Raw genomic sequence first — 25,639 nt, 5'->3', positions numbered from 1 at the left:
GAACAAGAGCAGGGTCCTCTCAAGGGTAAAAACCACAGCCTGAAGCATCACGCAGTTTGTCATCCTGAAACACAAAGAACCTGTCAGCACATTTCCTGACAGCCTCCTCACAAGCACAGTGGACACAGACTTTGCCCACTGACCGAGCACGCGGCACTGGGAGCCCGGTGTTAAAGCTGCGCTCAGGCATCGCTCAGCCACGGTGCTCTGTCCCATAAAAGAGTTTCCCCTCCATGGACCTATTTCTGCCGTTAATCTCTGAAATATCTTCTCACCCCTTTGCAAAGCCAATAGAAAACCTTTACTTAGGAAAAGCACGTACGAACAAAGACTTTCTCCTCAACAAATTTCCCAAAGACCCAGCTGGGTGGCACAGCGGTGGGCGTGGAGGCTGACCCCCAGGACTGCTCCATCAGCTTTCCATTTCTCTTACACAGGATTCCTCCACCCTCGACACTCTGAACCACTCAGTGAGGTAACAGCAGTTAGTCTAATCCTGCAGAATAAAGTCCACAAGCATCTCACCAGTGAATACGGCTGTTTCCAAATTTCCAACATACAACAGGGTGTTGGTGTGGGCGTGGGCGTGTGCACTAGGAATACGGAAACCCCAACTTTCAATCCACGAGTAGCGCAAGGCCTCTAACACAGCCTCTGGTCTCCTTTCCCCTTCCAGACAACAGTCAAACCTGTCACCATGCCTCACCCCCACCAACGATATACTACATCGAGACAGGAAACACTCAAAAACTATATGAGAAACAAATGAACTGAACAAAAATATTAAAACTGAAAAGAAGTTATATAAAATCCTAGCAAGAAAGCCATGCTCTATCAACACAAACATGAAGGATGCTGGTTTCTAATAAATACTTCTTTAAGAAATAAATAACTCAACTGCAGGACGACCTACCTTTAGTTTTCCACTAGATTCTTCTGCGGGGAAAGGGTCCCTGCACTGGGTGGGACTCGTGGAGAACTTAAAAGGGAAAAGGGAACAACAACTGGGAACACAGCATCTCTGCAAGTGAAATCTTTTTAGTCCTTATCCTTATCCTATGTTTTGACCCTCAACACTGCCACCAAAATTGGCTGATAACATCTTGTTAAAGATTCTAAACTTGGGGGAAGAGATCTCAGGTACCATATATCCTTGGTTCCTTCCTTTTCAGATTTCATGAAAATTAAATTCCATGTACTCAGACGTCTACAGATTTCCAACCAGTACTACAAAAGTGATGTGGGGTTTTGTCTAAAAACAGAACACTATATACATTTAGAAACCACTTACCTATCTTTATCCTCATTGCTAACAGGGGAATTATCATGCTAACAGGGAATTAAATTATGAGAAAAACCAAGTTTGGGGAGGGGGAGAGGGACAGGGAAGCAGGTCATAACAAACTAAATGGAAATTTGTTTTAATTTCCCATATTTTTCTCTTTTCCTCTAGAAGTTGGAAAATCTTCCAATGTAAAATATATCAAAAGCTTAAAGATTGACTGAAGATGATTCTCTTTCTAACTTTAAGAAGTGATGCTGATAGTTTTGGGATAACTGCTGCAGCGAGACCTTCTCCCCCACTCCCAAATGAATCCTATGTTACACCAACTTGGAAACACTGCAAAACAGGAAAAAGCAAGATCATCTTGCCAGTAGCAGAAATCTTATTAGTTATACTGATACACTAAATATTAGCCATGCTTTGATACTTGTATTACTCAAGCAAAAAACATTTTAAGCACTCTCATCACCACATTTCATTCTGAACATGTTCCTTAAGAAGCCCTCCTTGTACAAACCCATATTAAGTCCATATTATGAAAAAGGTTCTAGCCAGCTTAACATCAAGACTCCAGTTAAGTGATGTGGATCTCTCTTATACTTACTAACTGCTGTGTTAGTATATAGCTTACATGCCATAAGAGACCACAGGAAATCTGAGGAGGAATCTATTTTCCAAATCAGTGACAGCCATCTGCCCCATGAAGCAAACTGTCTTAGGGCATTAGAGAAACGAGGGAAGGGACTTTCGAGGCCACTCTCACTTCTGCGGCCCCACTGTATCTACCTTTCTAATGCCTGAGAAGGCAGGTAACAACTCTAATCCCAATTCAGTGATTCCTATCAAAAATAAATAAATTCTGCTATAAAATCCCTATTAATTAGAGGATGATTGCTAATGGAAATGTCCTTAACGGAAAGATTACAACTAAAACGTGGCTGAAATATGTATATTTAGGAAACCAACATGGAAAGGGTTCAAACACTTCCAGGAATACCCAGTGTTCATAGGAAAATAACCAGTGACAGGTAGGCTGGAGTGAAGACGCTTCTCTCCCATATGGCTGACAACAAACAAATTGCTAGTCTGATCTTCTGGTGTCACATCCTGCAGAGCAGATTTCAAGCAACACTGCCTGCTCCTTTTCTGAAAACAATGTGCTAGGAGCCTGGGCTTTACAATAAATGGTTCAACCAATTTGCAGTGCTCACTGGAAACACACAGGAGAGTTCACAATGCCTGGCTGTAATTCCTATTTGGCAAATGATTTTATTATAAACTCGTATCACAGTGAATCCATTTTCTTTATGGGTTTTCTGCTACTGTTTAATGGACTGTCAGTATAATTCAGATTCCATCTATTTAAACTCGTTCAAGCCTGGCTCCTGATTGTACAGTAAATGGAACATATTTCTACTCAACGAAATTAATGACAGTTAATTGTAGTCTGCAGTTCTCAATTTTGTAAAAGCAAGTGTTCCACAGTTCAAGCATCAAGCTACAAAATTTCCCACACCAATTATTTTTTTGTACTTTATGGGCATCTACATCTTATAAGCCTTCCCTATAAGACTAAATGTACATATTCATTTAATATTTCTTCTCAATCAAATATTTACTACCAACTTTCCAGAGTCAGGACTTAAATTATAACTAAAGGCTGGGGAAATGAAAGTTTAATTGTCAGTCTGAACAGAGATGCTCAATTATTACAGATTTTTTTAAGCTAGCCAACCTGAAGATGAACGTTTTCTCTCTATATATTTCTTTGTGTACCACTGGATGGTTTTCTTATATATTTCAAATCAGTCACAATGTCAACATTAAGGAAAATTTATTAAAAGTAGGCTAAACTTACCACATGGGTTTAGACAGACAAGCAAGGCACACAGCACATACTAATAAACACTGTACTGAATTGCCTCTGAGATTGATATTCTGTTTAACATCAGTTTACTTCTGAGTTTTATTTACCAGACAACACAATAATCCTGTGAGTGGTTTTCCTTACTGAGTGATTAGTCTTTCACCTAAGAATCTGTATCTTAAAGGAGAAAAGGGCATGCAAAAAAACACCTTCAGAGAAACGTACCAATCAAGACTCAGACAGTAATAAGGCAAACATCCAAAATTTGCTGCCCTAAAACTATAACCACCAGGGTCACAGACTGACAGACAGCAATCCACACAAAAATAACAGAAGTAAAGAAAAACCACAAGCTACCCATTTCGTTCCTTTTCTCAGCCTGATCTTCTACATATGCTCAGCTGGTTTCTGATTCTTCCACAGGCACATTCCAGTCGTGCCCCATCCTCACGCTGTTGCCCCTATTAGAGATGCTCTACCTCCACTTGGTCCTACTGCAATTCTGTCCAACCTCCAGGACCCAAATCAAGGTTTGCATGGTCCTTCACGTCTTCCCCAATGCACCAATGTACAGTCTGTCCTGTTCAGCTGGTATGGCCCACTCACTGCCTGTTACTGATATATAATGTTACCTGAATGAGTGTAATTTCTTCCCATAAAACGAAGAATGAAAGACTAAAAAAATCCTGTGTATTTCTGAATCCTGCCCTATCTCACCTCTACAACATCCTGCGCAAAGTTATAGACATACAAGAGTGTGCTTTTTTGTTATTAGCTGATTAACAAAATGTTCTTAGTATTAGTAGTATTACAATACTACAGTATTAGCCTGTAGTAACAAACCCCATTAAATTCTACTCGCTTACTCAAAGCCTATCCCAGTTTCAGTGGACCTCAAATTTAATCATTTGCTTTAATTTACATAAACTTCTAAGGGCAAATAAAGCCTGTTCCCTGACTCTCCTAGTCTACCCGCATCTCTGTCTCCCCCTTAAATCGTTATTATTTTCATTTGGGTTTTTGTTGTTGCAGTTACTGTTGTTTGGTCAGGTGCTTCATTTAGGTTAAAGTCAAAGACTAAAGATGCTTTTAGATTAATTTAAACCATCGCGTCACTTTCACCTGACTGAATGGATGCAGAGACCTCAGCTTTTCATCACCGATCTTTGGTCCACTGTGAATTATAAATGTCATTTTATAAGTATTTAACAGGTATTGGGGAAAAAGACAGTTCCACCTACACAACAATTTCCAATTATCTATCTCCTTAGGATTCTACGTGTAATAATTTTGCTTTATAACATATGTATCTTTCTCAGGCTAAAAAGTACTGGGGGAAGGAAGCAGGCAGAATCTTATCTAGTAATCTGCCAAACCCCTCTCACTTTTATAATCAAAATCAGCAAAGACCTGAGCAAGGCAGCAGTATTTAGAGTATCTAAAGGCCTACTGATGCCTGAAATGGGACGAGAGATTTCATTTAATGCTGGGGCCATAAGTAGCTCTGGATGCTCTACATGAAACTGTACTCAACACACTTCAACAAATGAGTGCAGTTGCTCTGGGCCAATATAACGTTTAATGAGAGTTCTGCTTTTTGTAATTTGTACCTTGAAAGAAATCATGTTTCGAACATCTGCTGAGACAAAATAAATCAGAACTTTGGGTGAGGAAACTCAGACTTCTCCATTTTAACCAAAGTGGTAACAGGCAAATCTTGTCAAGATTACATTAAAGCTAGGAAATGAAGATACATAAATTCTACAAGGAACAGAATCATAAACTCTTATAAGACATTCACATACAGACTTCCTGGTATCAGCTACATACCAGCTAAGTGCTAGAGATACGGAGGTGAATAAAAATACTGTCCTTCCCTGACATGTCACCATCTAATATTAGAGCTAGACATGAGAACCAATAAGTAACTGTATGTCTTCAAGAACTTGAATTGTACTTGTTTACTCTCTATAACAGAGACTGCTAGCTGAGTATAATTCCACTCTTGCCTTCTTCCTTAATAAAAGAACATCTGGTGTTTAGCAGGCTCGTGGCCCCTCAGAATAAAGACCACATTCCCCAGCCTCCCTTACAGCTGACTTGGTCACGTGACTACGTTCTGGGCATGGGATATAAGCAGGCACCGTATTTCAATTTCTGGAAACTGAAGCCTTAAAAGAAGAGCCCCTTCTCTTAGCCTTCCTGTTAAACTGAAGGCAAATATATTATCTGTCGGTGAAGCATGAGATGGTTCACAGGACAATGAGAATGGAGGCCACGCAGAATGGAGTAACAAAATCCTTGACCGAAGCCAAAGAACCAGACCAGGAATTTGCTGGTTCACAATTCAGCACTTCTGGCCACTGTACACAATTATCTTTACATTATTTTTAAATGGGGCAAAATTTTTAAGCTATATTCATGAACAGAGTGGCATCTAAAACAATGATTGAGGGGAAATATTCTATTTTCTTTAATAGGAAAAGCTAGGGAAAAACAGATGACCCCAGCAAGTATATAAAAACACAGACCACAGAGCTCTTGACTCAGAATCCCTAAAACAGTTTGATTAGACAGTTGAAATCATTACCTTCCAGACGGATTAAGAATCAAGCCCTAGAGGCAGATGAAATAAGGCAGAACAAAGGCCACAACTGCCTCCCTGAAGAGACTTGGCGGCTAAGGCAAGTTCCTAGCATGACCCTACCCCAAGGTTTCACAAGCAGGAACAGGGGCTAGTAACTTCTCCCCCTGCATCCTGACTGGCACCTGTGCGGCAGACAGGTTGATGGTGTCTAATGCCACTGCTCAGGCTCCCCTCTTTCCTTTCCACTTCTACGTGGGCTTGATTTTAGGACTATCTTTAGAGAGGTTATGTGGCTGCTCCTCCAATGAAAATACAAGGACCACTAATACCCAAACTTTCTATAACACTGTAACATTTATTGAAGTTAAAAGCGGACCAGAATTCATATGATACTAAGTTCTCAGAATTATACTCCATATTTTACTTCATACTAGAAAGAAGACACAATGTCACAGCTTTATCTCCTCCTTTCCACACCATTAACCGCGGATAAAAAACACAGCACACATATGTCTCTGATCATTCTGAGGTGAAGATTTACTATCTAAAGGTGACATAAAGTCTCCTGCTCTACCTAGAGAACATTTCTCCACTTTCAAAATCACAAATTCAGTCACTTGCAGAGGCCAAAGTCCTATGGCACACGAGGGCTAGGTAGGAAGAACTGTAATGGCAATTCATTAAAAATCTTTAGAAGTCCAGACATATCCTTTAACTGAGCAATCCCACTTCTAAGGAAAGTGAGTGGAAATGAACAGGTAAATGTTCACCACTGTTGTTTATAATGCAGAATTTGGAAGGAACCTAAAATCCAACTATATATAACTTGCTACATTATGGAATCTATCAACTAATGTGGGTGTGTCGAATGTTTTTTGTGTCACGGATGCCTTTAGCAATTTATACACCCATTTCCCCACCCCCCCCAAAAAAGTTTTAAATTCACAAAAATGCGCACTTGGCACAATACGAGAAAAAACTGCAATGTAATACATGTACTTCTTTACTGATTCATTAAATGATAAGATTGGCTGGGTTATACATCTAATAACCTCCATAATTTCAAAGCAGTGATGAGCATAAACATTATTTTTCTCTACATGGTGTGATATGAGAATGTCTGTCATTTTTATTGATGTCACAGGCACTACAAATCCTACTACGATCTACTGCCTACCTTCATAATTGAAGTGAATACTAAATGTCGTCTGAAATGTAATGAATTAGTAAAGATGTAATTTTTTACCCAAGTTCAGTTTCCTGAATTCTATTCACAGTCCCCTAGGTTGACCATTGATCCCAGGTTAAGAATTCCAATATTAATGGCATGCTAAGCAGCAATAATGATTCAGATCGATAATTTCTGACATGGCAATAAATTCAGGACATGTTAAGTTAAAAAGCATTATTATAAAACAGTGACTAGCATAATCCTATACATGTTTACCACGGAAAGTGACCTCACAACAAAATATTAACAGTAATTTAGGGGCTTTAATTTGTATCTTTTGCTTCTCTGGATATTTCAATTTTCTTCCTTGAAAATGCATTATCTGTTCATCAAAGAGAACAAATGCAGGAAAATATGGGGGAGAAATAAAAACAAACATCCATAACAAAATATTATAAATGCACTCAAAGAGCAAAGGCAAAAAGCAGCAGGTAAATTCCTGGGGAGAGAACATAAAAATGGAGAACCTCTAATGCTGGGAAACAGAGACAATGCTGAAAAGAGCTGGAAATCCATATGTTGGTGTATCAGATGTGACAGCAACGAGAATCCTAGCAGCTGGGAGATAACAGAAGTAAAACATATGACAAAACTGATGGTCTCTGCAACAACTAGCCTCCACCAATCATGATCGGAACGCCAATGCAGTCTGTAAAAAGACTGCCCTCCATGATGCCAAGTATCTATTTTCTGGATAGTTGCTGCAGACTTTGAAAGCATTCTAGTTTATGAGCCTGAAAGACAGCCCAGGGGCTTTCTCCCTCAAAATGTCTTCTAGCCAGTACAGAGAGTAAACTGGAAATCGAGTCTCCATTGTTTAGCTGGAAATATGAGGTATAAAATCCCTTGTAAGGAAGAAGCATAATTTCTCCAATTCTAAGTACTGTTAGAATTAATTCTCAAATGCAAACGTGAAACCTTCAGGTGTGAAGAGTGGTAATTAAAACACTATTCTTCAGCTAAACTATTCCTGACAATATAAAAATACAACGTATCAGGTGAGACCTTTTTGTGACATTTTCCTTCCCTCTACTAAAGAGAAAAGTATTATTAACATTCCCTCAGTTTGGTAATTGTACAGTACCTATGTTTTATAATACCAGCACCAATGGGATATTCAGGACAAGTAAAGTCTAAGAACTAAATATCACTTAATAATACTAATAGCTTGCTTCAGAGCCAACGGTTATGCAAAGCTTTACAAATAAAAATACTAACGTAAAAGCTGACAATAATGAAAAGCAACATACAGAAATAATGTTAAAAATCTGTATTATAAACTCAATCCATTTCTCCTTTTTAAAAGGAACGTGTAGCTATAATCAAATCCCCCACCCCAAATGTATTTTTACTGTATCTCTATTGATCAGTCTGAAGTGAGACTAGCACACCATCTGTCAAGCATCAGCATCTGCCCGGCACACAAAGGAAGCCAGAACAATGCCCACTGTCTCCACAGGGAACATAAAACACCATACCTTGGCCTTTTACAGTTCAGTTTACACCTTTTACACATTACACTAATTATCACACTGGACATCACTGAAAAGGCATTCCTTGCAAAGGCAAATGAATAAGGAAACTTAGAGACATGTGAGAAAATAAATTTAGGGGTTAAATGAGCGAACAAAGGTGGAATATCTTTCATATGTAACATAAGCATGCTGTCTCATCAGTTTGAGCACATATTTATTTAATGGTGAAATAATGAAAAAGATTTAAAGGTACTGGATATTTAATGCATAAATAATGATAAAGAGTCATAACAGACTTGGAAAGTGACTTTGTAAGTTCATCCATTTCAGGCATTTTAAGAATTAACTTAAAAGAATTAGATAACTTACTGACCTTCCCCCACCTATTTTATGGTATTTAAAATCCATTACAAAACGTATACTAACACAAATGTATGAAGGAGCAGAAAACAAAAACATATGTTTTTACCTTTCCTAGTATTTAGGGTACTCAGATATCTCCAAATCAAAACTCAGGCACACAAGTATCTATTCTGCTGTATTTAAACGTTTTGCAAAAGGAAAACAAATCACTCTTATGCACACACGTCCTAAAGTAATTTAACAAATAGAGTCTACTGCTCCATCTTTAAATACACAGACAATATTTTTAATTGTGGAAAGTCTAGTTCTCTCAGCTGGTGAAGCTGTCAGAATAAACAGAAGGCAATATCTGGAAAGACGACAAACACATGGGTCAATGTCAAATACAAGCCAATCTCTGTCAAGAGCAGAGCCAAATTCCTGCATTTCAATTTAAATGATGTTATCCAACCCAAATACTACCATGCCACTTCAAATCAAAATTGCTTCCTTTTAAAAAGAGGTTTTTATGAAACTGATAGCGTATAACAGATTAAACAACTCTTTCAGCAGTTGCCTCAGCTACTAAAAAGCAAGGCATCAATGTACAATTACAATAAAGGGAACATTTAACGATTAATTGAGCCAGCAAAAGCTAAACCTCCAGAGCTTACGAGTTCAAACGCTTGCTCACTAAGCAAAAGGGCAGAGGATTTTAACATAACTGCAGGAAATCTCAGTCCAATTAGACTCTAGGTAAATATAAATCTTGTTCCACTGTGACTGGGACTCTGTTCGTCACAGTCCACCAGGCTGATCTTGGTACCCAGCCTGGAGAGTCAAACAAAAGAAACCCCTGCCTCCCTCGGATCCCTCCTCATGCGACCGCCTTAATCCAGTTACTCCAGGTTCCATCGAACTGAAGTCTCCAGAAGGATGTTAGCTTCGTTTTACAACCAACCAATGAAGACTCCCCAAAATGTATCACACAACTGTGAGATAACAGCATCTCTGAAGATGTTCATGATTTGTGCCAGTTTACAATGATGACATCTTGATTCATTTTCTTCCCCATTCAGTTTCTAGTCAGTCTATACAGAGGATACCTATGTAAATTCTTTCAAAAGGAAAACAGAAATAGTCTCAACGTGTCATCATCCCAACAAATACCTTGTTTATAAGGCATCATTCTATGCCTCGCAGAGTTTGATAGGAGGCAGAAAAAGTTACAATTTAATATCTAAGTAGTTTCAACAATACAATTAAAATTATTTTTTAATTTAACTAGATAAATCAAATTATATTTTTTAACAGAGCATAAAATACTAGGTGATGGAAGAATTTTAAGGATTCTAAGAACAGGCAGAACTAGAGGCTGAGGCAAGAAACCCACAGAGCAAAGGCAGGCAGGACGGCCTGCAGGGCAAGTCTGACCCACTGCCAGTTCTTTCAAGACCCACAAGTGAAGAATGGTTTTCAGATTTTTTAATGGTCGGGAGGGAAAAAAAGAACATTTGTTTACACGTGAAAATTATATGAAATTCAAATTTCAGTGTTCATAAATAAAGCTGTACTGGAACACAGCCACCTCATTCATTAGTGTCTTACCTGTCGCTGCTTCCACACCCCAAAGGCAGAGCTGAGCAGCTGCCACAGAGGCCATGTGGCCTACAGCAAAGCTGAAAATACTTCTTCTCTGGTCCTTTACAGAGTTTGCTGACCACTGCTCTAGAAATGCTCACGAAATAAGTAAAGCAGCTTAGCTGATAACGTAAGATGTATACCACAGGAGACTACCTTGTAAAAAAGGGTTTTTACTGGTTAATGATATATTTGCTCAGAAACCTTCTGTTTATAAAATGCGCAAGAATTTTTCCAGTGGTTAATATCAAACATAGTGACCTGAAGCTTACAAAATAAATCTTTTAACCAAAGCCTACAAGGATAGCAGAGGGCCTCCAACACTGCATCTCCAAGTTCCTTGTCACGTTCTCCATCTAGGCTGAAAACTCAGCTCATTTTATGAACCTAGACCAGGGATGGTCCCCATTCCCACACCTATCTCCGAGAACAGCACTGTCCTTCCAAATAGGCCACATTCAGCCCCCAGCACCTGGACCAGGAGGTGAACTCCACCTGCCGTCTAATCTAGATGATCTCACCTAGTCTTCTCATCTAGTCTGGGCCTCTTCACTATTCATTTTTCCTTTATCATTGTTCTTGTATGTTTGCTTGTGGGAAAGCCATGCTCAGAACTTGACGCAGAAGACAAAAGCGAAACGAAAGTGAACAGGTGTGCCTGATCTCGGTGATCTGCTAACATGGCATTAACAGGCCAAGTAACATATCACCAATTTTAAAAAGCTGGGGGGCGGGGGGGGAGCTTCTAAGTCTCTATGAAAATATTGAGTATGAAGGGGTTCTTGATAAACTCTGCATCCTGCTTCCTTTTTTAACTTTAATATATATAATATATATAACTTTAACTATAATGCTTTAAATGAACTACAAAGATGCAGAATCTACTGTGACCCAAAAAAATAAATAAAATGCTTCTTTCTGTGTTTACCACGCTACTCCAGAGAGGGTCTTAAGAAACAACAGCTAGGGAAGGGTACCACTCAAGTGGCAGAGTGTATGTTTAGCAAGCATGAGGTTCTAGGTTCAATCCCTGGTATCTCCTCCAAAAATAAATTAGTAAATAAATAAACCTAATTACCTCTCTCATCCCCAAAAAAAATTAAAAAAAAAAAAAAAAAAAAAAAAAGAACCAACAGCTAAACTTGGCAACCATTACCACCAAAAGAAAAGCTCTGTATCCACTATGGCAAACAAGCCATAGCAAGAAGCAAGTCCAATCCGGATTCAGACACACAAATACGCACGACCAGGAAGGCGTCCTGACAGACCCACCCAAATAAAGTCCTCAACAGCCAGAGCTCAAGTTCAACAGTGGCCACATTAACGTCAGAGCAGAGGTGTGAGAACAGTGTAATGTCTCCTCTCAAAAGAACCTCAGCCAGGAACTGCGTGGGTTTTCCACACTTCACTGAGACACATTCTGAGCATCTGCACTGCAAAGCAGCTTCCCAGGAAAAGTTTTGGCCCAAGCCGACTCCTGTGTCACAGAGTAACTTCATGAGCTGTCGTCACCACCAGGCAGGCAAACGTTCCACTGAACATTTTAAATATTCATAAGGAATACACAGTCCTAAGAAAACAGAAGAACACAAGATCCTAACAGACTCAAAGATCTCCAGAGACCTCTGCAAAGGAAGCACACAATCTTCCGGTGCCATCGCGTTCAACAGCCTTCAGAGCCAAAAGTGATATAAATGTTTACATTTTAAAAAAAGAAAAAATAGGCAGGCGACCATAAAACAGTTTCAGACTTAGATGAAGAGTCAGAAGATTTAGATAATGTGAGGTCAGAAGCCATTCCTTTCGGAGTTTTGAAGACGTAATTTTAGCGACTATAAATATCTTCCTTTAGTAGGTACATATCTTTTCAACCTAGAAAGATTAAAAATTAAGTAACCCGAATTAACTGTGGTGGTAATTATCTCCTTAAATTGATATGTATCTTTTATCCCTGAGAAGATTTAGAATTAAGTAAAGAAAGATTTAAGAGAATCAAAAGCATATTAACATTCTTGGGGCTTATAAGAAATCAGGACGTATTTGACATCTTTATTCTTTTTATAGTTAGAAGAATGTGGCTTAGAATGATACCCTTGTAACTCCAATTTTACAAAGTAACACTACCTAGACCTTATTACACGCCAGGCCCTTTCTGAAGAAACCCCACATGCATGTGCATATACTCATGGAATTCCCTTTACAGTCTGTGAGGTGGGTACTCTGATCCCTATTTTACTGATTAAAAAAAAAAAAAAAAAAAAGGCACAGAGCTTGTCCCTTGCCACGACCCCCTTCCCCAGGGGTGGAACTGGATTGCCCTGCAGTGCTTCTCTGTGTGAAGATGATTCAGACAGGCAGTCAAGATTGAAACTGCAGTGAGTTTATGCACAGCACTGAGATATCTAAGGCACCATTTAGGCTCACTTCAGTTTTGGTATGATTTATCTCATTTATAATAAGCATTAAGTACTTTGGGAAGGTTTGTACTAAAAGATCCCATAACAATAGAAATCAAAATTTTAATTTATTTTATTTAATAAGCAAGCCTAACTGTTGAAGATAGTAACTACTTTATAAACAAGACCAATCACAATTCAAAAATACCTCAAAACTGACTGTTAAAATTTGTTTAACTTATAAAAGGGACAAGATTTATAAGCTGAACTTTAAAAAGGAGAGCCATGTCTTTTAATTTATAACTTTAACAAACTGAACACCAATTTTTTAAATGAAAGTGACCTTTCAGGATAGTCTTTTCCACATATAAACAGCAGCCTGTGGACCCTCCCCAAAAAAGTCCTCACGTCAACCACTAGCACGTGGGACTACTTACTGCCCGGCTCCTGAAGGAAGCACAGCTGAGACAGTGCTGTTCAAGCAGGGCCACTAGAGAAACACAGGGTAAATCAACACTCACGCCCCCTGCCTATGCTACTGAACATTTGGGGAATGAATAACAAAGTGCCTAGGATGTGCTGACACTTTTCTAGGCACCTGAGGTACATCAATGAGCTACAAGGAAGAAGACCCCTGTCCTTCTGGAGTAAGCCAGCAGGTAAAAGGCACACGAGGAATGGGAATGGTGGCATTTAAACCAGGTGTGAGACATTAAGGGGTAAGGGACTGTGAGAAGGTGGTGAGACACAGACGGGAGGTCCTAGTGGGGTCAAACAATTTCTGGATTCAGGGCCTGCCTGGCTGAGTGGAATCCAGCAAACTGAGCTGAGGAGATTACCAGAAAGCTACATTTCTGAATTTGAGGATTAACTGCTCACCAAAACACCTTCAAAGGATTACCATTTAACATGTACTTGACATTGTCAAGGGTGACTTTTCAATGGCCACATATAGAACCTTTCTACTTCTTTTGGAAAACACAGGTTGAAAATACATTTTGGTTCAGTGTTTCTCACACAGACACTTCTGCTGTAACACAATATATATGCTGCTAGGAAAACCTCATGTTCTGCAAAAAAAATGTTTACTGAAAATAAAAGGGTGTATATGAAATACAGAGCAAGGGGCAGATTACTCAAAACTTTTGCAACTCTAAAGTCAGATTACCATTTTTTTGAAAATGCAATAGCTATAAACTCAAGAAATAAGACAGCCCAGCCCAAGCAGGTAACCAGAGTGACTTAAAGCTGCCTTAAGAGAATATTTAAGATAGGTAAAAGTAACAGATGCTGGCTTGAAGGCACCCAGACAATGCAGATTAACAGGAAGCTTCTGTGAAGGTGAGCGCAGCAGGCAAGGCAACCTCCTAGAGACAAAGCAGGTAAGGTGGCGTGCACCTCTGAAAAGGCTCTCACCAGTGCAACAGCCAAATTGAAGGTTTAAATTCTCACCTACTTTTTCGTTTTCTGCTAAAATATAACCCTGTATTACAGCATATAATTATTTATTATGATCCTACTCCCTCTATTCACACACCTCTTGCCTAGAAAAGGCTGCATATGAACCAGCACAAATTACACACTCCACCAGCATCATCCCTCTATTTACCTATCACATACGTAGCAAAACAAACTATTTATAAATACCCATATGTTGTTACAGTTCTCACCGAATCTCCTGCGCAGTGTGAGTCTCCCAATGAAGTGCACACAGTGAACACATTTGTTTTTCTGGCCATCTCTCATCTACTTCTTCCACCCTAAGGCTCCCCAGGTTCACTGAGGGGCATTACCGTAGCCTGACCATGTGCAGTTTTGGGGGAGCAAGAAATCAAGATTTCTTTTTTTTTTTTTTACCCCAGACATGGACATGCAATTCAGGCTTCACCAACTGAAACTACTCTTCTGAGGCTGTGACTGGAGCCGAGTGGCAGCAAGACAGGAATATGCTGAAGGGCACCTATTCCAGCGGGAGCACCAGACGGAAGGGTCAGCAGCTCCCACTGACCCAAAATCTGAACTGCCCTCGATCCAGGCAGGGTTCCACCCATCCTGTGAGTTACTCCACCAGCAAATTATTTTTGTGTGTGATGTGGCCAATGTTCCCCAGCTTGCATTCAAAAAAATTTTAATGACTACAATATGCTCACACTTACTAGATCACATAAACTATGTATTTTCCCTTTCAGTTGCTGAGTTAAGACTTCAAATCCAGTAACCAACATTCGCCTAAATATTCTGGAACAATTTACCTCTCCCTACTCAGCATACTTCCCGTAACTGTTACTCATTTCCGTTTTTAACAAGCATTCTTTTTATTTATATATATATATATATATATATATATATATATATATATATATATATATATATATCTACCAAGTGAGAGAGAAACAATTTTCAGAAGCAGGCAAAATACAACTAATTTTAGCAGTAACAGAAAGAAAAAGAACAAAGTAATTATACGATTTTCATTTTCTAAGAGATGGGCCTATCCCTTCTTTTCCTTTCAACATAAATGTTTGTTCTTTTATTATCTTCAGTAGTTTATGCAAATATCCATCCATCCATCCATGGCTTTAACCAGTCCTCAGAGGCCCATGACACCTTACAAACTAGCTGGCTGGCCTTCGTTTCCCGATACGTACAACAGGAAAACAAAGACTCAGTTGCGCAGAGACTTGAAGGACTAAACATGTGTAAAGCAAGTCCACTATTAGAAAAGAGCAGGTGCTTTTGAAACGATGGTGGGTTCTCATCCGTGGTTACAGCTTCCTCTCTCCCTCGTGTCTGTCTACTTGCACCCAAGTTCACAGTTCCCTTTGCAATCAGGTACTGGAGAAGACCCTAACCTTCCAGACTGACTGGTCAGAATTTAACTCCACAGCCACCTCTGTTCCTCCTGAACTATATATGCTCTATTTCACATCAAAATCGCGAGCCATGAAGGACCATCTTCCCTTTCCCCCCTTTTTGGGACCTGCCTAAATTCTAGGCCGTGTGAAGAAGCGCCAAGCGTGCTGGGACGCCGAGCCTCTGGGAGCTCAAGGCAGTGCGCTCGTATTCTATTTGTGCGTTAGCCTGAAAAGGCCTGGGAAGCACTGGTCCCAGAGCAGTGGTTCTCAAACTTTAATGCGTATTTAAATCACCTGGGAATCTTACAAAAACAAAAATTCTGATTCAATAAATCCAAGGTGGAACCTGAGACTCTGCATTTCCAGTAAACCCTCACGGATGCCCATCTGTGGCCAACACTGAACACCTGTCTAGAGCACACACTGCACTATACTTAACGACCCTTTCCTTACGACACAGAAACAGATACAGTTAATTAGTCTCAAAATTTTCCCCACTTTCCATTCTTTTGGTTAGAATAACTTCAGCAGTTTCTCTGGCTTCTTCTCCCCTCATAAAGCACTTTATGTGCTAAAATTTTTTCTTTTACACATGCAAGAGTTGAATAACTTCCTAATAAACATTAAAAGGCAATCATTACTTGAGGCCTGGAAAAAGATTAAATAAAATTTCCATAGAAAGAGAAGAAATAAAAATTAATGCAATTCACAACTAAAAGTACACAATAATGTGATTAACAATAAGAGACATTTTCACAACTGTTCCAAGGACACACAACTAAGAGAGCGGAAATGGTCGTTAAAACTTGCTCAAACCTGAGTCCACCTAGCAACAAAGCTCATCCTGCCTATTCTGGAGTGAACTGCATCCCTGTCCCCCGTCCCAAATTCATATGTTAAAGCTCTAACCATCCAGACCTCAAAATGTGACCTTCCTTGAAGAGGGGTCACTGCAGACATAATTAGCTACCATGTGGTGGGGCCCTAAGCCAGTATGATTGGTGTGTTTATAAAAAGGAGAAATTTGGTCAGACACAAAAATAGGCACACAAGGAGAATGCCACGTGAGGGCTGCAGTTATCCTGGCACAAGTCAAGGAGCAACCAGAAGCTAGAAGAGACTTGGAACAGACAGATTCTCTCCTGGTGCCTTAGGTGGGAGCAGGATCATGCTGACACCTTGATCTCAAACTTGTGGCCTAGAGAACTGCGAGACAATATTATTTCTGTTGTTTAAGCTACTGAGTTTGTGGTAATTATGACAGCCCTTGCAAACTAATGCACTGCCTCACTGTGCTTCTTCCCAAATAAAAAACAAAATCTAAAGATGACTGTGCAGACATGCAATCACATCAGTCGGGTGTCCCATGTGAAGATTCTGGACTTAATCCTACTGGTAAAAAGGATCCAATGAAAGGCTTTAAGCAGGTTAATATTAGGTTTATTAAGTGCAAATGAACTTGTAACACAAGGCAAACCACTATCATTCAAACTGGTCCTAAAGGTTCCTTTATGCCAGAATTTGTGTTTCCTGTTACACAAAAAATACTCTTACAATCATCAGAAAAACTCATGCCACCCCTACACCAAATAAGAATGTCTCAAGAAGACACCTTCACCTGCATGTCACTTCTATCTACAATTCTTCTAGACATGAAACATGGATAAAAAGTTACAAATCAAATGTGCTTTTATTTTGCCCAAAATATATGTCCTGGAACACCAAGTGCCAGAGTTCGGTTCTGCTTTATTTTAGAGACCGAATTCTTGTCTGAGTGATTGCAATAGATAGGCTTTCAATTACTCAGAAAAGCAAGACTCTGAAACCAAATTCAGCCTCATAATTGGTCTGAGACCAACCCCGCAAGAATCAGTAGCTAAATGTTAGGACATACTGTTTGTTAAAATGCTGGTAATTCTCTTCCCTCTTTAAATAGGAACTTGTACCAAAGGGGGAACTATCCATCTTCAAAAGTTCCATGTTTTAACTTTACTTTTTCTTTTTAAGTAAATTTTTCATTGAAGTCTAACACACATGCAGAGAAGTACAAGCATGATAAATTCTCACAAAGTGAGTAAGTCTACAACCAGCACTGTCACCACAAGACAGAACAGGACCAGACCACTGAGGTTCCCCCTCACGCTCTATTTCAGACACCCAGTGTCCATCAGTGTAACTACTATCCTGACTTCAAAACACTGAAGATTAGTTTTGCCTGTTTTTTAACTTTATATAGAAAGAATCGATAGTATTAACTCTTTTGTGTCCACTCAACATTATGCTTGATTAATAGTCTACTTTTAACTTCAATAGTTCATATTGATTCAACCCAGATCCCCAGGTTTCAATTCGTTTAGATTTTTCCAGCTTAAATTCCATTTGCATCAAAAGAAATTAACACCTCAATGTTCAATATAGAATCAATTCTAGTTTCCAGGTCCTTCATCAGGTCAAGTCCCCAATTCCACACGATAATGAGGAAAATTTGCAAATAAAAGAGGAAATCTTTAATTTCATCTAAGATTTCATAAACCACAGACTTAAAAGTTTTAGCCTTTTATATATAAAATTTATATTCATGAAAAATTTCACACTTTGTTCATGAAAGCAGAAGGAACATAATATAACAAACTTGAAATTCCTGTCTTGGTGTTTTCCCCCTCCATGTATGTGCTAGAGGTTTCTGCCACTCTAGGAAAATACCTAAGGTCAATCAGAGAATAAAATATTATCAGTTGAAATGACAGAATACAAGAAACAGAGAACCAGCTTAATAGGCACTTTGTAAAGGACATGTTTCCTTATCAAAATAGTAAGCAAAACTGACACGCCAAAATGAAAAAACCGCTCCCAACTGATTTGAATTTAATTTTTTTGACTGTTTTACTTGATCAGGAATAAAGGAATCATAGTATCTAACTGAAAATAGTGGATATACTTTTGGTGGGAATGTAAACTGGAAAACAGCATGGAAGTTCCTCCAAAAAGTAAAAACAGGACGGCCATACGATCTGGCAATTCCATCTCTGGGTATATATCTGAAAGAAATAAAATCACTATCTGGAAGAGGTATCTGCACCCCTAGGTTCACTGCAGCATTATTTACAATAACCAAGACCCAGAAACAATCTATTAAGTGTCCACTGATGGATGAACAAATAAAGAAAATGTGGTACAGATATACAATGGAACATTATTCAGCCATAAAAAGAAGGAAATCCTGCCATTTGCAACACCTTAGCATTATGCTAAGTGAAAAAGTCAGACAGAGAAATATGCATGATATCACTTATCTGTGGAATCTAAGAAAATCAAACCCAGAAACAGAAAACAGATTAGTGGTTGCCACAGGTAGGGAAGTGGGGGCAAGGGGTAAAAGAAATGGGTGAAAGTAGTCAAAGGGTACAAACTTCCAGTTATAAGATGAGTAAGTTTGGGGGATATAATGCATAGTATGGTGATTATAGTTAAGAATACTGCAGTGAATATTTTTGAAGTTGCTAGAAGAACAGATTTTAAAAGTTCTCACCACATACACACACACACAAACTGTAATTATGGGTGATGATGGAAGTATTAACTAACCTCATTGTAACCATTTTGCAATATACACATATATAAAATCACTATGTTATACACCTTAAGCAATGTTTTATGTCAATTATATCTCAATAAAGCTAGGGAGAAGAAGGAAGAAAGTAGTAGAAAGAAATTAATATGCTACCCAGCAAATTTTACAATCAATATCCTTTGCTAAAAAGGCCCACAAGGGAAATCTGGCTGCACACAGATGTGTAATAAATCAATTTGTTACCATGACAGTCATCTCAAAAGCAGAGTAATGGTTGAAAGACAACAAAGAAGTTAGATTAGACACAGAGGCAATATATAAACAGAGCCCCACAAGGTTTTTGTTTTGGTTTTTATTTTATAACAAGTCTGTTAAATCATTCATTGGAAAATAAATTATTCAACATGGACTTTCAGAAGCATTATTCTAACTCTGACATCATTAATCAGTCAACACACTTTTGAAAAAAAATTTTCAGAAATTTACTTATTCAACAAATATTTTTATGGAATATACACTACTGTTGTAGATTCCAAGAATTCAATGATAAGCAAAAACAAAGTTGCTGCCTTTACGGAGGAGAGAGATAGCTAGTAATCCTAAAACAGTAACAGAAATAAATAGCAAATTATTAGTTATAAGTGCTAGAAAAGATACATGATGCTGTGACAGTATCTATTAAGGAAATCTGGATAACCTGGGAGGGAAAAGGCAATGACACTGGAATGAGAGCACTGAAGAAAGGACAGAAATTAAGTTAAATGTCTGCATGTGTATGGGGTTCACTAACCTGAGGCAACAGCAAGTGCAAAGGCCCTGAGGCAGGAGGTAACACTAGTAGTGCAACTAACTACAAGCCCATTATGCTGAGCTCCAAAGGGTAAAATAAAGACACACACAGAGATGAGGAGCAGGAACAAAAAAGAACTGGTTGTAACCATGCATGAAATAAATCTTACCTAGTAACAAATTCTAAATATCCAATTTCTCAATAAAATCTCATTTCTCTCAGACCAAATAATCTGAACATAGGCCTATCCCCCAGGACAAGGAAGAATAGTTATATAATAGTCTATTTTTATCTGCACAGTATCACTCCCTGCTTGGCTCATTCTTAATGACATTTTGGGAGGTATCTATAATTTATACTTAATTTGAGTATTAAAACCAATTCTGAGAAGTAAAAAGGAAAAAATTAATCTGTGATTTACTTCCTAAGGAAACAAATGAGTATAAAATATTTACCATTCCAAACTAGTAACACACTGAAGAAATCCCTTATGATGCTCCATAAAATCCCTGCTGAAACCCTTAAGATACAACCACACAGAACCTCTGCAGCTGGGCGAGGGTGATGGTTTTTCACCACTAACAAAAGATGATGTTGTAGGACTTCGCACCAAGAAAGAAGACGACCAGAAAGGAAGACAAAGGAAAGGGGAAGAAACCAAGTCCTATCTAGGAATCTAATCACAGTACCCTAACTTCTGAGTCCTCGGTTTAAGTAAACCTAAAGAATAGGCAGTATTTTAAAGCCCTCCATTTAGAAAGGAGCTATTTGGAGAAGGCAACCAAGTCATTTGGCTCCAAATGCATAACCTCAAAAGAAATGAAACCACCGAGAAGGTCAAAGACAGTCTCCTTACCAAAGAGTGAACACCCAGGGACCTGGCAGGGTGCAAACCCTAGGCCACAGCACTGCCGCCCTCCCAAGCACACGAGGCACCTCACAGGAAGTGGTTATGCGCTGAGTGCCACAGAAAACTTTCAAGCCACTTGGGGTTTCTGGAGATCTTTCAAACACATGTATCTTCCAGAGAGCCTGTGTCTTCTTTACACTTCACAAAGGCCCTCAGATTCACCGAAACAAAGTCTGCCTCCCTAGTACAAAGTTCTTCATCAAAACAAGAACTCACTATTCTGTAAATAAGCCATTAGCAACCTCCCTCCACACGGTCTTCTAAACACCGAGCAGGAAATCATCCTGTAGAAGGCGCAATACGAATGTGCAACAGCTCTCAAACCAGTGTTCTCAAAAACAGTTTTTCTTAGGAAGTTATTCAGTAAAAACAGGATGCCACAGGCCCAAAAATGGGAAAAATGGCTTTTTTTTAGATGTTCTTAAAAGGTTTCCTTAACTGCAGGACTTCTCAGAGTTATTAATTATGAATCTCTCACGAGAGGGACAGCATGTGTGCGACATTTCCCACATGTATCTCAAGTATTTTGGGGAAAGGGTCCCCACTGACACAGGAGTAACATTCCGTTGAGAAAGGCTGGCGTTCAGTACCACACAAGGCGGCCGGCCTTCTGACAATGATCCAAATGATCCCAGTCCACGCTGAACTGCTGTGCATCAAGAGAAAAGGACAGCAAATAAAGTCTTTACTTATTTTTAACGTACCATCCTGTAATCTATGTCTAAGAAGTTAACACACTCTGCTCCTTTCTCATGATCTGTAACTGCACAGGCCCACAGCAAGCCACCTGGGTGAAGTCTATAATGACGTGTTCTTCAGTGGCTAAGAAATTCCAATTTGTCCAATATTTAAGTTCGAATCAAAACTCCTGACCATCTTATAAACTAAACTACACATCCAAGTCTCTGCAGCAGAGCTCCAACTTCCCTGAAACATCAACTTTGATAATTTTCTCTCACATAAGTATCTTTTCAGTTAATCGTCAACCAAAAAATTGTAGTTGTGAATACAAGTATATCTGTGTAAGTTCTAATATTGATTATGTTTTGAAATTCAAAACTAATTCCCATATGGGGGAAAAAAATCTGGTACTTTACGTGGCCCAGAACAGTTACAGTGCTCTCAGGAAGACAACTGTATGAGGTTAATGACATAACATAATCTCTTTCATCTCCACCCCTGGAAAAACATCAAACTGGGAGGATTTTAACCTGTTAATTACATCTCATGAAATTCATGTTATTCCTCAGCATTACAGGTAATTCAAACAAAATGATTTTAGCTAGTTTTACTGACTTCTGTATGCAAAATACCTTACTAGACCCATTACACCAAATGAAAAAGGAAGGTCTTGCTGGTGTCCAACAGGTTCTGAAACCACTTGTTTCCCTGCATCTCATCTGAATGCTGGGTGTCTCTCTCTGAACAATGCTGTAAACCTCAATACACTGAACACAGTTATCTTTTCTGGAAAACAAAGCAGGTTAGTTGGCTTCATCTATTATCAATGACAGAGACCCTGTAGCTCAATGCTTTGGAAAAAGGGGTTATCAGAAGGAATAAACCTTGGTCTGAAGGCCATTAAAAATACCTCTCTACCTTCTGGTCACTCCTGAAGCCAATGTAAAATTCCCTGTTTCCAAGACCTGTAAAGTTTACTTGTCCCACCATGCATTCCATTCTGCAGGGTCTCACCAGGGCCTCATCTGTGTTAAGGATTCAAGCAAGGAGGAAGTCAGAAGAGGAAAACTACTCAGGGACAGTGAGGCGAGAGAACAGGGAGCAGGCAGACACAAGGGAAGAACTGACAAGCGCACCAGCCAGGGCAGGAGCGAGAGTGGAGGCAGACAAGAGGGAAGGAGTGAGTGAACCCAGCGGACCAAAGCGGGTTAAAGCCAGTGTTCACTGACTGGAGTTTCCCGGCCCAAACCCACTGCCTCCTCGCAGGGTTCCAAGCCTCCCTCCGTCTACGCTGACATCGTTTCTCCGCCCCAGACACTGAAAGACCCAAATGCGCCTCACCTCCGGGCCTGTAGACGACGTCGTCCTCAGTGATGTACGAGGTTATCTCGCCCGTATCTGTCCTTTCATAACGAGATTTTTTTTTCGGGGGCTTCTTTTTGTTCTTCTTTGTGGACTCCTCCGTGGTGGCACTGTTGTTGTCATTGTCCTCATCTTCGCTGTGATCACTCTCAGCATAATTTTTGGCCCCTCCTTCCAAGGTACAGCTCCTGCGAGGCCTGGAGTTCTCGCTCTCTCTCACCTTGTCTCTTTTCTCTCTCTCTCGGTCCCGATCTCGGTCCCGATCCTTCTCTTTGTCTTTGTCTTTGTCTTTGTCAGCTGTCATGATTCGCCACGTGCCTTCTTCTGTCCTCTCACGGCTGGGCCTCCGTGAAAGGTAGACAGTAAGCCTGGGCTTCAGTCTTCTGAATTTCTCACTCAATTCCAGGGAAAATCCAACCACTCCAACAACCCCCACGTTTCAAAAATGCTAGGAGAGGAGAGAGAGAGAGAGAGAGAGAGAGATTGATTTTTGTCCTTTAACATTTTCTCATATTTTCTTCCTAAACTAATGTTTTGTTAAATCACTTAACTTACTCATGCTTTAGCACTAAAAACTTCTAACTGCTCATAGGAAAAAAGTTAGGACAAGTGATATAAAATTTTTTTAAAAGCAATTTTTGGCCTCAGCCAGCATATGGTTTGGGATTTTTCTAGCACACCAGTAATGAACATGTCTAAATGCATAAGAGTAAACTATACTTTCTGTATGCAAATTGTTTTCTCCTTTTAAAGGATAAAGTATTCCCTAGTAAACAACATATAATGGGTATAATTATACAAAAGAAGCTTCATAACCCACAATATTAATTTAAAAGGGAAAGAATCTGTAGTAAAAATGATTTCCACACGAAGAAAAGAGCAATCCGAACAGCCTCAGAAAATGTCTCTGGATGTCTCACAGTGAACTATCTTCTGAAGACTCTAGCCAAATTTCTCCAAACTTCCAGGGCTCCTCTCAAGAATAAACCTAAGAACTGACTCGAAAGTGACAACCTCAAAGCAAGATTCTTCTGCCTTCAATTGTAACATTTTACACCTTCTGAGTCTACTATTCTAGTTACTTTCCACTGTTTTCTCTAAAGATTTACTATCTCTGCCTTAACAAAATATAACAGCGTCCCAAAACCACCTTCCACCTTTAGGGGATATTAGGTGGTTTACACACTCTTCCAAATTTCCACTGTTAATAGCTTCCCTAACAAACTCCTCCCTAGAACTAAACCAAAAAGGAAAGTCTGAAGTTTTTAAGAATTTATCATAAGACAAGTGAATCCCAAACTCCAACTGAACACAATTCTTATAAAAATTTTAAAAGGGCAAGAAGAATACGGTTTTAATGGCAAGTTAATTTTGGAAAAGTCATAATAACCAACAATTTATCTCTTTCTATCGTTTATCATCTTCATCAATATCTCATCTTATTTGTTCAACAATCTGTACTAAACATTATTTATGTGCCAAGTGTTTGGAACTAAAGATACCACGAGGGAAAGGCTCATGGTTCCTACCCTCAATGCTCTAATGCAAAAAAAATGGAAACAACTGATCAATATGAGAACCATCTGTTTCTCATGTTACTAAGGCCGGATAGGAAAATACATGCACAACAAACAAAAGATTGCTCCTCTTTACTTAGACAACAATAAACCAGTCAGTTTGTAATTACATGCCTCAGATGCAGAGAAAATTCTCTTTGGTCATGCCAAAACCATAACAATTATCATATACTCTCTCCAAAGCTTTTAGGTCAAACCTGATATCAGGAAGGACCTCGCCATAAGCAGTTCAAATACCCTTAGGCATTCAGGACAATAAAAATGTAAACAACCATCTTTGGGAGACAGATGAAGGAGCAATAATGCTGACAATCTATAAGCAATGTCAGAAAGGGAAAGCATGTACCACAAACCTAAATTGCTTCCTTCTACATAGGAAATGCACTTTCAGATAGGATTTCAATTTTCAAAACATATTTCCAGAAAATGAAAAATTATTCTAATAACTGCAAAGGTTCTGCCTAGACGAACCATCTGTTAAACAGACAGTAACAAAACTCCCAAGCCCCGTAGCCACTAGTGCTAGCAACTGAAAACACACACAGAGAATATTACTTCTCCACTAGGCTTAAGTTTAGAGCCTGAACAAGCCAATCATGCAAGAAGGAAAACTATCAGCTAACACAGTTGTTGAAACATTCCTCTTTGACACTGAAAACACACCAAGGTCTACTGGGTGTCTAAAAAGAACAAGGAGTTTAGGCTGAAAACCTCTCAGATGCAGTTCAAGACAGACAATACTTCTGATAAATTTAAGAAAAAAAACCATTCTCCCTAAGGTTAAGAAGAAAACTGCTCCAGAAAACTGTAAAAACATGATTTCAATACTCAAAAAAGAGAAAAAAAAAATAGGAAGTCCAAATTGTACATTCAACACTACTTCCCACAAACTCATATGCTGTATTTCTACTTACAAAGAAATCTGCGTTGTTTCTGTCAAGAGTTAACAAGAAAGAAAAATTCAATAATCACTAGAGAAAGCACCCACAAAATGAAATGTGTATGTGTATGTGTGTGTGTGTGTGTGTAGCTTTCATTAACTGGGAACACTGACAATCCAAAGCAAAAG

General features: G+C 39.1%; 1 protein-coding gene across 3 annotated transcripts in view; it reads right to left on the bottom strand.

Moving 5' to 3' along the window:
- The window catches only part of RERE (arginine-glutamic acid dipeptide repeats), a 366,200-nt gene that overhangs the window by 208,182 nt on the left and 132,379 nt on the right, over positions 1 to 25,639 (bottom strand). For all 3 annotated transcript variants that reach the window (XM_074377496.1, XM_074377499.1, XM_074377498.1), the window contains exon 2: positions 22,973 to 23,441. In XM_074377496.1, the coding sequence (XP_074233597.1) occupies positions 22,973 to 23,297 (325 nt within the window). In that variant the 5' untranslated portion in view covers positions 23,298 to 23,441. The remainder of the gene's footprint in view (positions 1 to 22,972; positions 23,442 to 25,639) is intronic.

The sequence above is a fragment of the Camelus bactrianus genome, chromosome 13 (genome assembly GCF_048773025.1).
Source record: "Camelus bactrianus isolate YW-2024 breed Bactrian camel chromosome 13, ASM4877302v1, whole genome shotgun sequence".
NCBI classification, from domain to species: domain Eukaryota; kingdom Metazoa; phylum Chordata; class Mammalia; order Artiodactyla; family Camelidae; genus Camelus; species Camelus bactrianus.
Note: the sequence above shows the minus strand (reverse complement) of the source record. Positions and strands in the feature narration are given on the sequence as shown.